This window comes from Oncorhynchus keta, chromosome 34 (genome assembly GCF_023373465.1).
Source record: "Oncorhynchus keta strain PuntledgeMale-10-30-2019 chromosome 34, Oket_V2, whole genome shotgun sequence".
NCBI lineage: Eukaryota > Metazoa > Chordata > Actinopteri > Salmoniformes > Salmonidae > Oncorhynchus > Oncorhynchus keta.
Window position 1 is genome coordinate 10,127,212 of NC_068454.1, and position 15,004 is coordinate 10,142,215.

Sequence of the window (15,004 nt, forward strand, 5' to 3'; positions counted from 1 at the left end):
TTGTAATTGTTAGTTAGATTACTTGTTGGTTATTACTGCATTGTCGGAACTCGAGGCACAAGCATTTCGCTACACTCGCATTAACATCTGCTAACCATGTGTATGTGACAAATAAAATGTGATTTGATTTGATTTGATGTGCCCACCGACATGGGCTAAAGTTCCTGGGGACCCACCTTTTATGCAGGTTTTCATTTCAACCTGCAACTCCCATAAAAACTGCTGAATTAAATGTAGAAAATGTAACTGAATAATTCACGTGATATGTTCTGTCTTGGAATAATTCTAAAATAGCAAATTCAAGGTGTTCCAGTTCATTGGTTCCCTCGAACCAAGCAGATATAAATAAACCACAGGGTTTTGTTCTAGCCCAGCACTAACACATCTTTTTCAAATAATCCTAATCATAGTCATCAGTCGGGACAACGACCAGTTTCATCTGGTGTATTAGTGCTGGGCTGGAATAAAAGCCCGCACATCATGTAGCTCTCCAGGACTGGAGTTCTACAGCCCTAGTCTAATGGGGTGATATCATTGGTAGTGCAATACAACATACAGTGGATCCTCCAGGATCAACATTGAGAAACATTGGGTTTGAGGCAGACACAGCAATCCCTCCTCCTTCCGGGCTAGTTTGGTCATTTTGAGGGGTAGTCCTATCCTTTTTTATCAAATGCCTTTCTTTTTCCTTTTTCCATTTACTTTTTATTTAATTCAAGTCCCAGAGCCTTCAGAAACTAAGTCCCAGAGCCTTCAGAAACTAAGTCGCAGAGGCTTCAGAAACTATGTTGCTTTAAAAGCACTTGCAAATTATATTACTGTGAGGAAAGATGACATTTTCTGAAAAAATACCTGTTTTGAAGATGAACTTCAGATCTCTGCATTTTGAAGCCTGTATCTGATGTGGTTAGAGTTTCATCTCCAACATTTTGATGTAATGCTCTACAGAAATGGTGACAAAAATCTGCAGTGAGAACGGACACTGGTTTCTGCATCCCGACAGCAACCGAACGTGGACTAACTACACGCGATGCAACGAGCACACTAAAGAAGGCAGGATGGTACGTCACTGTCTGAAATATTTTTATTAATCTTCTCAATTACACAAGATTTTACAGTACAAAGTCAAATGGATGTTCTAGTAATTCAAAAACAGTTGCTTGCTGCATGTGAGGAATGTTATGTTGCCCTCCTAGAGAAACGTGCAGATTGCTGTTTTGAATGGACATAAAGCATTTGAAAAAACATGTGGAGATGGTATTTGGCTAAGGCTTTGAGCTCTCTGCTCTGTGATTATCAGGGCTCTTTGACTATAACTAACAAGGGCATTTTATATTGATTATTGAGTGCATTATGTAGTGAGGGTGTTAGCCAGGCTAAGACATGCTAGGATAATATGAGGCTTATCATGTCTACTCTCTTCCAGACTGCCATGAATTTATTCTACTTGGCTCTCATTGGCCACGGCTTGTCACTGATATCCCTATTCATTTCCCTGGGAATATTTTTCAATTTCAAGTGAGTATAAATTAACCAAACAACATAAATAACTAAATACTCAAAGGCGTTGTTCCTCGGTCTGTTTTTATTCACAGATAGCTGGTACAAATAACTTTTCACTTTGTGTTTCTGTTTTTATCTCCACAATGACAACGTCTACTCCTTTTCTCCTTTCGTGTAGGAGTTTAAGTTGCCAAAGGGTCACTCTCCACAAAAACCTCTTCTTCTCCTTTGTTTTGAACTCGGTCATCACCATCATCTGGTTGACCGCTGTGGCGAATAACCAGGAACTGGTACAAAGAAACCCTGTGAGTTTATGGATCGTTGGAGGGATGGGTGGATGGATGGATGGTTGGATGGATGGTTGGATGGGTGGATGGTTGGTTGGATGGGTGGATGGATGGATGGATGGTTGGATGGATGGTTGGATGGGTGGATGGATAGATGGATGGATCGTTGGAGGGATGGGTGGATGGATGGATGGATGGATGGTTGGAGGGATGGGTGGATGGATGGATGGATGGATGGATGGATGGATGGATGGATGGATGGATGGATGGATGGATGGTTGGATGGATGGATGGATGGATGGTTGGATGGTTGGATGGATGGGTGGATGGATGGATGGATGGATGGATGGATGGATGGATGGATGGATGGATGGATGGATGGATGGATGGATGGGTGGGTGGTAGGTAGGTGTGTGGGTGGTAGATAACATGCGTTTGTATATAAATATAAATAATTGTATATCTATATTATACTATGTAATGTATATCATACAGCCACACACCAGTGTAACGGTAGGACACACACTGCTAATTTACTGCTGCATTTATAGATATGAATTTATAGATATTAATTTGTAGATATTTAGCGCAGAAAAACTACATGACGTGGATCCAAATTGATAGTACTTATTTTTGCGTTAGCTAGGTAGCGACAGCTAGCGCCAGTCAGCTGTACCTGTGTCAAAACTCTGCTATTTTTTATACTATAGCTTGTTCTCCATCTTCTTTTTAAATCATAAGCCAGCGTGTTTTCAGCACTTTTATTTCCATGACTGATCAAAACTCATTTTCTCATGCTTTCGCTTGTCTCTCTGCGGCAGACATTATGAGCAATATGTTAGGAATATCAAATCACAATAAAGTCACAGTATCGAATCGCAATACATATAGAATCTTGAGAATCGCAATAGATATGGTATCGGCACCTAAATATGGTGATGATGTCGTATATCGTGAGGCCAGCCCTAAATTTCACCCCCTGTTCTTTTTTCTAGACAAGCTGTAAAGTGTCCGTGTTCATCCATCTTTATCTGTTTGGCTGCAACTACTTCTGGATGCTATGCGAAGGGATATACCTGCACACCCTCATCGTTGTTGCCGTGTTCGCTGAGAAACAGCACTTGATGTGGTACTATCTCCTCGGCTGGGGTAGGTTTTTGGGATCTCCTCGGTTGGGGTAGGTTTTTGGGGGATGTGGTACTATCTCCTCGGCTGGGGTAGGTTTTTGGGGGATGTGGTACTATCTCCAAGGGTGGGGTAGATTTTTTGGGGATGTGGTACTATCTCCTCGGCTGGGGTAGGTTTTGGGGGATGTGGTACTATCTCCTCGGCTGGGGTAGGTTTTTGGGGGATGTGGTACTATCTCCAAGGGTGGGGTAGGTTTTTGGGGGATGTGGTACTATCTCCAAGGGTGGGGTAGGTTTTTGGGGGATGTGGTACTATCTCCTCGGCTGGGGTAGGTTTTTGGGGGATGTGGTACTATCTCCAAGGGTGGGGTAGATTTTTGGGGGGTGTGGTACTATCTCCTCGGCTGGGGTAGGTTTTTGGGGGATGTGGTACTATCTCCAAGGGTGGGGTAGATTTTGGGGACAACGTCATATCCCTTATAGGATATGAAGTGTGATGTTATTTCATGGAAGTAGCATTGTTTGTCACTAACAAAGGATGTCTGTTGTTGTTTTTCAGGCTTTCCTCTAATTCCAGCATCTATACATGCGATCGCTCGCAGTTACTACTACAATGACAAGTGAGTTACTTTCATCGCTTTTTCCCTTAATTGTTTTCATTGAATTGATCATTCCTTAAAACTACAAGCTATTCATACAGCATAATGCCTATTTCCTGTCATTAGTTTCTATGACAGCTACCAGTATTCCCTACCCTGATATCGATTGCCTTCTAGTGCTTTCAATTACATTTCATTCATATGTTTCCTGTAAGCATCTCCTTCTAAATCGAATTTCAACAATAAAAGTAGCAGACCCTGAATGCATGATTCTGCTGAATGCCTGATTCTCCTGAATGCCTGATTCTCCCTCCTACAGTTGTTGGATAAGCTCCAACACTTCACTCCTCTACATAATCCATGGGCCCATCTGCGCTGCTCTGTTGGTAAGTCTGTAATACAGTTAGGTTCATGCAAATTAAAAAAACTATATTCTGGCGACTGTTGAGTGCAATCTTGGATAAAAAGGGGGGTGCAGTGTACCAGAATGTTGTTTTAATTTTAAAGGGATAGTTCGGTGAAATTACATATTTCATTTCCTTACCTTGAAAGCAGCCTATGGACAAGGAGAGACTGAAATTCACAGTTTAGTTTTGTTAAATTGGCCAAGTAATATCCACGTAAATAATTCCACAGAACTATCCCTTTAATTTACCTGCAGTTTGGCCTCAACAGCTGGTCCCTCTGTGGACTGACCCGTCCATGAGTCATTTGGCAGAACAACATGTCACTGGTCACCCTTCAAAGTAAACCGGCAAATCAAGCATCCTCCTGTGCTTTGCAATTATTATCTGAGGGTCCAATCTGGTACACAGCTGCATTGTCTTATCAGATGTGCTGATGTTTCTTTATTTTGAGGACTTCTGCATAAAATGTGCTACCTTGTCGTGCTGCTACTCCAGTTTCAACTGTTCTGCCTGCAGCTATGGAACACTGACCTGTTCACCGGACATGCTACCTGTCCCAGACCTGCTGTTTTCGTCTCTCTCTCTCTCTCTCTCTCTCTCTCTCTCTCTCTCTCTCTCTCTCTCTCTCTCTCTCTCTCTCTCTCTCTCTCTCTCTCTACCACACCTGTTGTCCCTCTCTCTCTCTCTCTCTCTGGCCTTAAAACCTTTTGTGACTAGGGGGCAGTATTTTCATTTTTGGAAAAATAACGTTCCCGTAGTAAACGGGATATTTTTTCAGGAGAAGATGCTAGAATATGCATATAATTGACAGCTTAGGATAGAAAACACTCTACAGTTTCCAAAACTGTAAAAATATTGTCTGTGAGTATAACAGAACTGATATTGCAGGCGAAAGCCTGAGAAAAACCCAATCCGGATGTGACTCTTCTTTTGAAAACTCTGCGTTCGAATGCGTCCCTATTGAGCAGTGAATGGGCTATCAACCAGATTACTTTTTCTCCGTATTCCCCAAGGTGTCTACAGCATTGTGACGTAGTTTTACGCATTTATGTTGAAGAATAGCCGTAAGTGGCTACATTGCACAACTGGTCACCTGATGGCTCCCAGAGTGATTCTCGTGTAAAATACAGAGGTAGCCATTATTCCAATCGGTCTGAAAAACCAATTGTCCCGGTGGATATATTATCAAATAGATATTTGAAATACACCTTGAGGATTGATTATAAACAACGTTTGACATGTTTCTGTCGATATTATGGAGCTACTTTGGAATATTTTTCGGCGTTTTCGTGACTGCAATTTCCGGCCGATTTCTCAGCCAAACATGAAGAACAAATGGAGCTATTTCGCCTACAAAAATAATATTTTGGGAAAAAATGAACATTGGCTATCTACCTGGGAGTGTCGTGAGTGAAAATATCCGAAGCTCATCAAAGGTAAACAATTTAATTTGATTGCTTTTCTGATTTCCGTGACCAAGTTACCTGCTGCTTGCTGGACAAAATGCAAAACAAATGTTTGTCTAGCTTTGGCTGTAAAGCACATTTTGAAAATCTGAGATGACAGGGTGATTAACAAAAGGCTAAGCTGTGTCTCAATATATTTCACTTGTGATTTTCATGAATAGGAATATTTTCTAGGAATATTTATGTTGGTTGCGTTATGCTAATTAGTGTCAGTTGATGATTACGCTCCCACACGCGGGATGGGGAGTCACTAGAGGTTAATAATTTCCATGTACTCTTATAATCTCTACCCAGCACATCCAAAAGAGGACTGGCCACCCCTCAGAGCCTGGTTCCTCTCTAGGTTTCATCCTAGATTCCTGACTTTCTATGGAGTTTTTCCTAGTCACAGTGTTTCTACATCTGCATTGGTTTCTGTTCAGGGTTTAAAGCTGGGTTTCTGTGAAAGCACATCTGCTAATGTAAAAATGGCTTAAAAAATAAATTTGATTTGATTTTATGTTTTCTCCTTGTTTGGTCAAGACGAGAATTGTAATGGTGATTATGTGAATCCACTCTCGACATCAGTGACTCAGAAACTTAAGAATTCACAATTTTCCAACATCAAGAAGTGAACACACTGTTGCTAACAGTCCTGAACAGTATTTCTTATATTTTTCCTGTATGGTGATAGCGGGTCCTTTGGATAAGCATGTCCTCTAGACTGCTAATATTATTCGGACTAATTTGTCAGTTTTCTCTCTCCTTCTCTTTCAAGGTGAACTTGTTTTTCCTGTTGAACATTGTGCGTGTCCTGATCACCAAGTTGAAGGTGACCAACCAGGCTGAGTCCAGCCTCTACATGAAGGCCGTGCGCGCCACCCTGATTCTTGTACCTCTCCTGGGCATCCAGTACGTCCTGTTGCCCTACAAACCAGAGGAACGAGTCTCCTCTGAGATCTACGACTACATCATGCACATCTTAATGCATTATCAGGTAAGACTATCCATTCTCCGCTAGTTACCCCAGCTCAGTGAAATGATACATTTCTAGGCTTACAGTAATAAATCTTCCATCTTTCCAACCGAGGTTAGAATGAATTTCTATGTAAATTGCCTTCAGAAAGTATTCATACCCCTTGACTTATTCCACATGTTGTTGTTACAGCCTGAATTCAAAAGTGATTAAATATATACACTATATATACAAAGGTATATGGCCATCCTTTCAAATTAGTGGATTCAGCTATTTCAGCCACACCCGTTGCTGACAGGTATTTAAAATAGAGCACACAGCCATGCAATCTCCATAGACAAACATTTGCAGTAGAATGGCCTTACTGTAGAGCTCAGTGACTCATTGTGGCACCGTTATAGGATGCCACCTTTAAAACAAATCAGTTCTTCAAATAACTTCCCTGCTAGAGCTGCCCCGGTCAACTGTAAGTACTGTTATTGTGAAATGGATACATCTAGGAGCAACAACGGCTCAGCCGTGACGTGGTAGGCCACACAAGCTCACAGAACGGGACCACCAAGTGCTTAAGCGCGTAGCGTGTAAAAATCATCTGCCCTCGGTTGTAACACTCACTACCGAGTTCCAAACTGCCACGGGAAACAATGTCAGCACAATAAATGTTCGTTGGGAGCTTCATGAAATGAGTTTCCATGGCAGAGCAGCCGCAAACAAGCCTAAGGTCACCGTGTGCAATGCCAAGCTTCGGCTGGAGTTGTGTGAAGCATTGGACTCTGGAGCAGTGGAAACGCGTTCTCTGGAGTGATCAGTCACGTTTCACCATCTGACAGTCCAACGGACGAATCTGGGTTTGGTGGATGCCAGGAGAACACAACCTGCCCCAATGAATAGTGCCAACTGTAAAGTTTGGTGGAAGAGTAATAATGGTCTGGGGCTGTTTTTCATGGTACGGGCTAGACCGGTTCGTTCATTCCTATGCCACAGTTTTTGCAGTTTTAGTTTACTGCCTTATTACAAACAGGATGCATGTTTTGTAATAATTGTATTATGTACAGGCTTCCTTCTTTTCACTCTGTCTGTATTGTGGAGTAACTACAATGTTGTTGATCCATCCTCAGTTTCCTTACAGCCATTAAATGCTGTAACTTTTTTAAAGTCATCATTGACCTCATTGTGAAATCCCTGAGCTGTTTCCTTCCTCTCCGGCAACTGAGTTAGGAAGGATGCCTGTATCTTTGTAGTGACTGGTTGTATCGATACAACCTCCAATGTGTAATTAATAACTTCACCATGCTCAAAGGGATATTCATTGTCTGCTTTTTTATTTTGACTCATCTACCAAGAGGTGCCCTTCTTTGGAAAACCTCCATGGTTATTGTGGTTGAATCTGTGTTTGAAATTCACTGCTCGACTGATGGAACTTTCAGATAATTGTATGTGTGTAGTTGAAAGATGAGATAGTCAATCAAAAATCATGTTAAACACTATTATTGAACACAGAGACCATGTGACTTATATTAGGCACATTTTTACTCCTGAATTTATTTAGGCTTTCTATAACAAACGGGTTGAATATCTATTGACTTAATACGTTTCACTTTTCATTCAGGATGTAACATAACCAAAAGTGGAAAAAGTCAAAGGGTGTGACTTTCTGATGGCATTGGATGTGTGTGTTGTCCGTAGTCATTTGGCAGATGTTCTTGTCCAGAGTTACTGTCTATAAGCGCATCAAACACATTCATCTAAAGCCACTGTCTCTCACTGTGTTCCCTATTATTGGCTTGTGAGTATTTATGAAGACCAGGTCGACTCCTTTCAGCTCCTGCATCTTTATCCCATGGCCTGTGGAAGACTGGCAGGAAGGAAAACATAAGTCACTGTCTGGGAGGGGAGGGTTGAATGCTGCAGCTCATGATGGGGAGGTGCAGTTGGAGCGTTCTGGGGCCAGGCTGATTCAGCTCAATAAATCATACAACACAATGTCTTTGTCTCTCTCTCTCTGTCACGCTCTGTCACGCTCTGTCTCTGTCTGTCTCTGTCTCTCTCTGTCTCTCTCTGTCTCTCTCTGTCATGCTCTGTCTCTCGCTCTCTCTCTCTTTCTCTCTCCCTCTCCCTCTCTCTCTCTCTCTCTCTCTCTCTCTCTCTCTCTCTCTCTCTCTCTCTCTCTCTCTCTGTCCCACTCTGTCTCTGTCTCTCGCTGTCTCTCTCTGTCTCTCTCTCTCTCTCTCTCTCTCTCTCTCTCTCTCTCTCTCTCTCTCTCTCTCTCTCTCTCTCTCTCTCTCTCTCTCTCTCTCTCTCTCACACTTGTTTTACATGCTCCTCGAAAGACCTGCTGCCAAAATGCATGAAAGTGGGAAAATCAGCATTCTGCCCCATGCCTCAACAGTTTTTTGCTGTTAGAGAACTTGAGACATTCTCCACGGGAAATGATGATCCATTTATAACCTGACTGGGCAACACTTTTTTTTTCAGGGGCTGCTGGTGGCCACCATCTTCTGCTTCTTCAACGGAGAGGTATGTTTCTCACCCACAATCATGTCCATCAGGTTTTCTGAAATCCCAGATTAAGAATTCTAGGTTGGATGATTCCATTGCCAGCCTATTCACTGGCAATTTTCCAGGACTGTTTCAGGAATTTTGCAATTCTCTCCTCCCCTGTACCTCCTTGTCCTCAGCCCCCTGAGTGTATAAGCCGAGGTTAGGACACTTCCTCTTTGCATACCCTCCCCGTGAGTTGACCTGGGGATGTGTCTTGGGACGTTGACCCTCCAGAGCATTGCATAGGAGCGTGTGAGCCTCAGGAGTGGATTCTCCCAGACTAGAGATCATGAAAGCATTGGCAGGCATCCAGAGACAGTCAAGGGACCGTCCACAGAGTGGTATCAGCAGTGCTAGAGAGGGTTTTGTTCCAAAGTAGTCATTTGGGTATGGATTTGGCCCTTTACCTCCTTTTACAGCCATGCTTCACAAAACACATGGAGAGGACTAGGGTCAATATGGTCCTTGTAAATGACTGGAAGGTGGCGAGGCAAATACTGTATGACGATACATGGATGGTCTTGCAATTAGGGTTAATTCATTCTTAGTCATTCATGAAAGTAATTCATTGCTAATTGTATTCATGTATATTCTGTGTACTGAATCAAATGGTCCACATTGTGTCTTGGCAGGTGCAAGGCGTTCTGAGGAGACATTGGAAACAGTACCGTATGCAGTTCGGGAGCACCTTGACCCACTCGGATGCCATGCGGTCCGCCTCATACACAGCCTCTTCCATCACCGATGTCCAGGGCTGCTACAGCATCGACAGCAACACAGAACACTTGAATGGCAAGGGGGGCTGCCTTGACATCGAGACCTCCATCTTAAAATCGGAGAACCCGTTTGCCTGAAGAAAGGCTAACTCTGCTGTGTATTTGGGAATGGAGGGGAGGGGTGGGGAAGGAGGGTGGGGGGTGCAGCATGTTTGGGAATGGAGGGGAGGGGTGGGGAAGGAGGGTGGGGGGTGCAGCATGTTTGGAAATGGAGAGGGGCTGCATCTTGTTTGGAAATGGAGGGTCGGGGGAAGGAGGGGGGAGGGTGTGCTGCAGCGTGTTTGGGAATGAGGGGAGGGGTGGGGGAAGTGGTGGGGGTTGCAGCGTGTTTGAGAATGGAGGTTGGGGGGGGCTGCAGTTTGTTACTATGGTTACTGGGTTACTGTCACAAAGCGACGTTGGAGAACTGAACTGTTCTCCCGATATTTGCTGCATAAGCACCCCCCCCCCAAAAAAGAAGGGATAAACAATAGAAGAATTATACACACTGAAAAAAACTACATTTGCTACCTTCGATGAACATGTTTGAATGGGCACTTAATCGTTTTATCTGCCTTGTGAGAATCACTATATTCTAAGTATCCATGTTCTAACATGCTCTTCCACTTTTCAGAGGAAGACAAATGTATATATTGTGATTATTTGTCTTAAAGCATTTAAATATTGGGCAGTCCTTTCAACATGACTGTACAAGTCAAAAGGAGCTTTGACAATCCAAATTATGACATTATGAGTTTAGATAAAGCTTGGCTGTTTGCCCCAAAAAAATGCTATTTGTGACTAGCTTTGTGCCAAACCAAGAATCGCTCTTGTCGGTTATTTTTATACATTACAACTATACCACTATGAGGCTATGTTCTGTGTTCCACTAGTCTAGCTGAATCTAGGCTAAAGTTGAGGACAAGGTTACACTTGCAGCAACTATACACAAAGCAGGGTTTCCATTATGAAAGTGTGTCGCTGGAAATTTGACAGGCATATTTTAATTTAATGGACCTTCGAGACATTTACCGGACCCATATACATTGGGTGCGTAACCTGATTAGGGCTTCCACCCACTGTGCTCAGAAATCACATCAAATCAAAGGACCAGAATGACATAAATCACATTTAGATTATTGGAATTCATCTGAACAGAACATGCAAGTTGAGGATGCAATGACTTGTGTCCTTACTGCGCACTTTGAAGATGTTACAATAACTGTCCACATGTACTTTTCCTCAGCCAACAAGACGAGTAACGAACAGCAAAATCACGAGCTAGCATATGTATATGTGACACGTGAGTTTCAAGTTTGGCGAAGCAAATGTTCACCATAAAAAATACACCTTTATAATTAAGCATTTTGTGCATCATTGCATTTGTAGACTTATGTAAGATAGTCTACAATTCATAATGTGATGAGTAGATTGGATAGTCAGAACTTAAGCTAATAACTCAGTCACTGTCCGCAAAAAAAATCAATTTCAATGAATGGTGGAGTGTGTATTGAATACTAGCCTGGACTATATACGTTTATTCTTTCTGGGGAAAACACATCATGCAATTCTACTACACTTAATTTGACTGGAGACATTAGCAGAATCTTTTTAATGAGACAAATGACAGCTACTCTGCTGACACTTACAAACAGATGAATAAAAATGACACTGTAAAATATAACATGCTTACGAGAAGGCGAGACAAATAGAATATGACATCTATCAAGAGCACCTTACAGTAGTGAGTACACACATTTCTGTATTGGTCACCTGTGGGAATCAAACCCACAACCCAGGCATTGCAAGCAGCATGCTCTACCGACTGAACACAGGACCTTATGATGACAGAGCTTGCCTTCCGTTCCCTATGTATTTGAATGGCGAATGGGAAGTGTGCTACAATTACCAGTTGAGAAAAAAAATTGTAGCTCGTTTTAATTGTGGCCCAAAATCTATTTTTTAATGCAGGATTGCATTTACAATTGTTGCGCAATTACTGGGTTTATAAAATCGGTCTAACAGATTTTCCACACAAAGGTTCTGTATCTGTATGCTGTGTGTGTGTGTGTGATAAATAAGATATATTGTGAATATACACACGCACCAATTTAACTCCACTAAATGGAAACTCCAGCTAATGGAAACCCTGACACAAAGATACAGTGCAGTCACTTTTTGGTGCTTAATAACTTGTGAAAAGTTACAAGCTTTACCATTACAAACTATTATAATTTATGCCAATATCTGTCCTTGTACAACTGAATATTACTTCAATGATGACATTTGGTTATGGCACTGTTTTAAATCTATGGAATAGTTATACATAGGATCAACATTACATTCCTCTCAGTGATACGTATACACTTTATTCAGTATGTTCATATATTACACATAATTTCCTCCTTGGATCATTCATTTGGATTTCATAACTTTATTAACAATGTTTTCATCCAAATGCTAGAACCAACTCACAATCAGATGTAAATATGTTGTAAATCTTGCAGGGGGTAAGTGCTGTGACTGTTTTGTGAATGTGCAGTGTATATAACACAGTATTTATGGGTGTATGCGAGGCAATGAAATAGGAAGCAGCTGTCTAATGTAGCAGTGTGTGGAAGGTTGTCAGGGGGTTCGCTTTTTTGTTTGTACCATTTTGATGTTTTTGTTGATGTTAGAGGAAGCACGATTATTAGCGTATGGACCTTACCCATCAGTCGGACATTTAAATGAATGGTCTTTGTGCCCTTTCTGTTAGCTTTGCACAAGGGTACAAACAAAGCCACACCTCCATGTTGCCTGTGTCCTCCGATGGAGGGTGAATGATGCCTGAATTGCATCTGTCATTTCCTTTGGAGTTGTTTTTCCAGTGTTTTGTAGGAAGAGGAACAGGCATCTATCTACCACTGGAACGTTATGTAATCATAATCATACAGTGACCGTGGTAACTACATGAACACCAGGACACTGCACAAGCATGTGTATAGGACCAGAACTACCAACTCTCAGATACATCTGCATATTAGCTAGCTGTATTCATGGCAAGTGAATTAAATGCATCCTGTTTCGTAACATTTGTCAGAATGTGACACGGACTGCAGGACAGTTTCTAACTAAAGGACTTAATCTGATCTTAAAACTGTATTCAAAGCCGTTTTCATATTGGACGACTTTGATATTTCAAGTAGATATTTCAAGAAGCACTTGCAACAAAGTATTTTCAAGGACAATGTCTGTATTGTATGTTACAACTGTACTGTATATATATATATATATATATCTGTCTTTGGAAGTCTACACACCCTGCCTCTGTATGAAAGTCATTTGTATATGTTTTATTCTTTGGATGTGAAAATATATATTTGTGTAAAATCAATTTTTCTCTCTGATTTTTATCTGAATCTATATCAGACAATCATACTTTACTAGCAAATCACTTTTTGATATTGTCTATTTCAACAGACAAAATAAGATACACTATTTGAATTGTCTCATTTTGATCGTTAAGTCACATAATGTCCTTTTGTTGTGATCACTTCAGATTGCTTCAGCAACAGTTAGATATTGAAATAGTTGTACAATGACTGCAAGCCATTACACAAAATGGTAGGTGTATGTGTTTGTTAAATTCAACATTTTCAGTGAAGAGGATCTTGACTCCAGATCATGCTCAATGCAATTACTCTTGATGACATCACTTAAGCAAGAAGCATTTGGACAACTGTTTGGTCTTTTAATAACAGAGTTAAAAAAAGGCACCTGCACATCTGAGCTATCTTGTTGCATGGTGATACCAAAGAAAAGTGCTTCTTTTGATTCCAATCCTTTTGCACACACTGGAATGATGTGGGTGGAGCAATGTCTATTTGTGGGTGCAATTTGCAAACACTCAACAAAGCTTTGACGAAGGCCAAGAGGCTGACACATATGCTTTAATAAAAAATAAGTGATACCAACAATTAAAAATCTATATATATTTCACCTTTATTTAACCAGGTAGGCCAGTTGAGAACAAGTTCTCATTTACAACTGCAACCTGGCCAAGATAAAGCAAAGCAGTGCGACACAAACAACCACACAGAGTTACACATGGAATAAACAAACGTACAGTCAATAACACAATAAGGAACAAAAATCTATATGCAGTGTGTGCAAATGAGGTAAGATTACGGAGGTAAGGCAATAAATAGGCCGTCTTGGTGAAGTAATTACAATTTAGCAATTAAACACCAGAGTGATAGCTGTGCAGAAGATGAATGTGCAAGTAGAGATACTGGGGTGCAAAGGAGCAAAATAAATTAAATAAATAACAATATGGGGATGAGGTAGTTGGATGGGCTATTTACAGCTGATGCTTAAGGTTAGTGAGGGAGATATGAGTCTCCAGCTTCAGTGATTTTTGCATTTTGTTCCAGTCTTTGGCAGCAGAGAACTGTAAGGAAAGGCGGCCAAAAGAGGAATTGGCTTTGGGGATGACCAGTGAAACATACCTGCTGGAGCGCATGCTATGGGTGGGTGCTGCTATGGTGACCAGTGAGCTGAGATAAGGCGGGGCTTTACCTAGCAAAGACTTATAGATGATCTGGCTAGCCAACGAGAGCATACAGGTCGCAGTGGTGGGAAGTATATGGGGCTTTGGTGACGAAACGGATGGCACTGTGATAGACTGCATCCAATTTTCTGAGTAGAGTGTTGGAGGCTATTTTATAAATGGCATCGCAGAAGTCAAGGATTGGTACGATAGTCAGTTTTACGAGGGTATGTTTGCCAGCATGAGTGAAGGATGCTTTGTTGGGAAATAGGAAGCAGATTATAGATTTACTTTTGGACTGGAAATGCTTAATGTGACTCTGGAAGGAGAGGTTAAAGTCTAACCAGACACCTAGGTATTTGTAATTATCCACATATTCTAAGTCGGAACCGTCCAGAGTAGTGATGCTGGACGGGCAGGCAGGTGCGGGCAGCGATCGGTTGAAGTGCATGCATTTAGTTTTACTTGCATTTAAGAGCAGTTAGAGGCCACGGAAGAAGAGTTGTGTCGCATTGAAGCCCGTCTGGATGTTAGTTAACACAGTGTCCAAAGAAGGGCCAGAAGTATACAGAATGGTGTCATCTGTGTAGAGGTGGAACAGCGAATCACCCGCAGCAAGAGCGACATCATTGATGTATACAGAGAAAGAGTCGGCCCGAGAATTGAACCCTGTGGCACCCCCATAGAGACTGTCAGAGGTCCGGACGACAGGCCCTGCTATTTGACAAACTGAACTCTGTCTGAGAAGTAGTTGGTGAACCGGGCGAGGCAGTCATTTGAGAAAACAAGGCTGTTGAGTCTGCCAATAAGAATGTGGTGATTGACAGAGTCGA

The 15,004-nt window shown here is 41.8% G+C and overlaps 1 protein-coding gene across 1 annotated transcript in view; it reads left to right on the forward strand.

Moving 5' to 3' along the window:
• LOC118371361 (calcitonin gene-related peptide type 1 receptor-like) overlaps positions 1 to 9,772 on the forward strand; it is a 54,599-nt gene extending 44,827 nt beyond the window's left edge. Inside the window, exons 5-13 of the mRNA XM_052493068.1 lie at positions 949 to 1,061; positions 1,427 to 1,518; positions 1,682 to 1,808; positions 2,786 to 2,939; positions 3,477 to 3,537; positions 3,836 to 3,902; positions 6,147 to 6,365; positions 8,820 to 8,861; positions 9,518 to 9,772. Coding sequence (XP_052349028.1) covers positions 949 to 1,061; positions 1,427 to 1,518; positions 1,682 to 1,808; positions 2,786 to 2,939; positions 3,477 to 3,537; positions 3,836 to 3,902; positions 6,147 to 6,365; positions 8,820 to 8,861; positions 9,518 to 9,739 — 1,097 coding nt within the window. The 3' untranslated portion in view covers positions 9,740 to 9,772. The remainder of the gene's footprint in view (positions 1 to 948; positions 1,062 to 1,426; positions 1,519 to 1,681; positions 1,809 to 2,785; positions 2,940 to 3,476; positions 3,538 to 3,835; positions 3,903 to 6,146; positions 6,366 to 8,819; positions 8,862 to 9,517) is intronic.
• Positions 9,773 to 15,004: the final 5,232 nt, after the last annotated feature.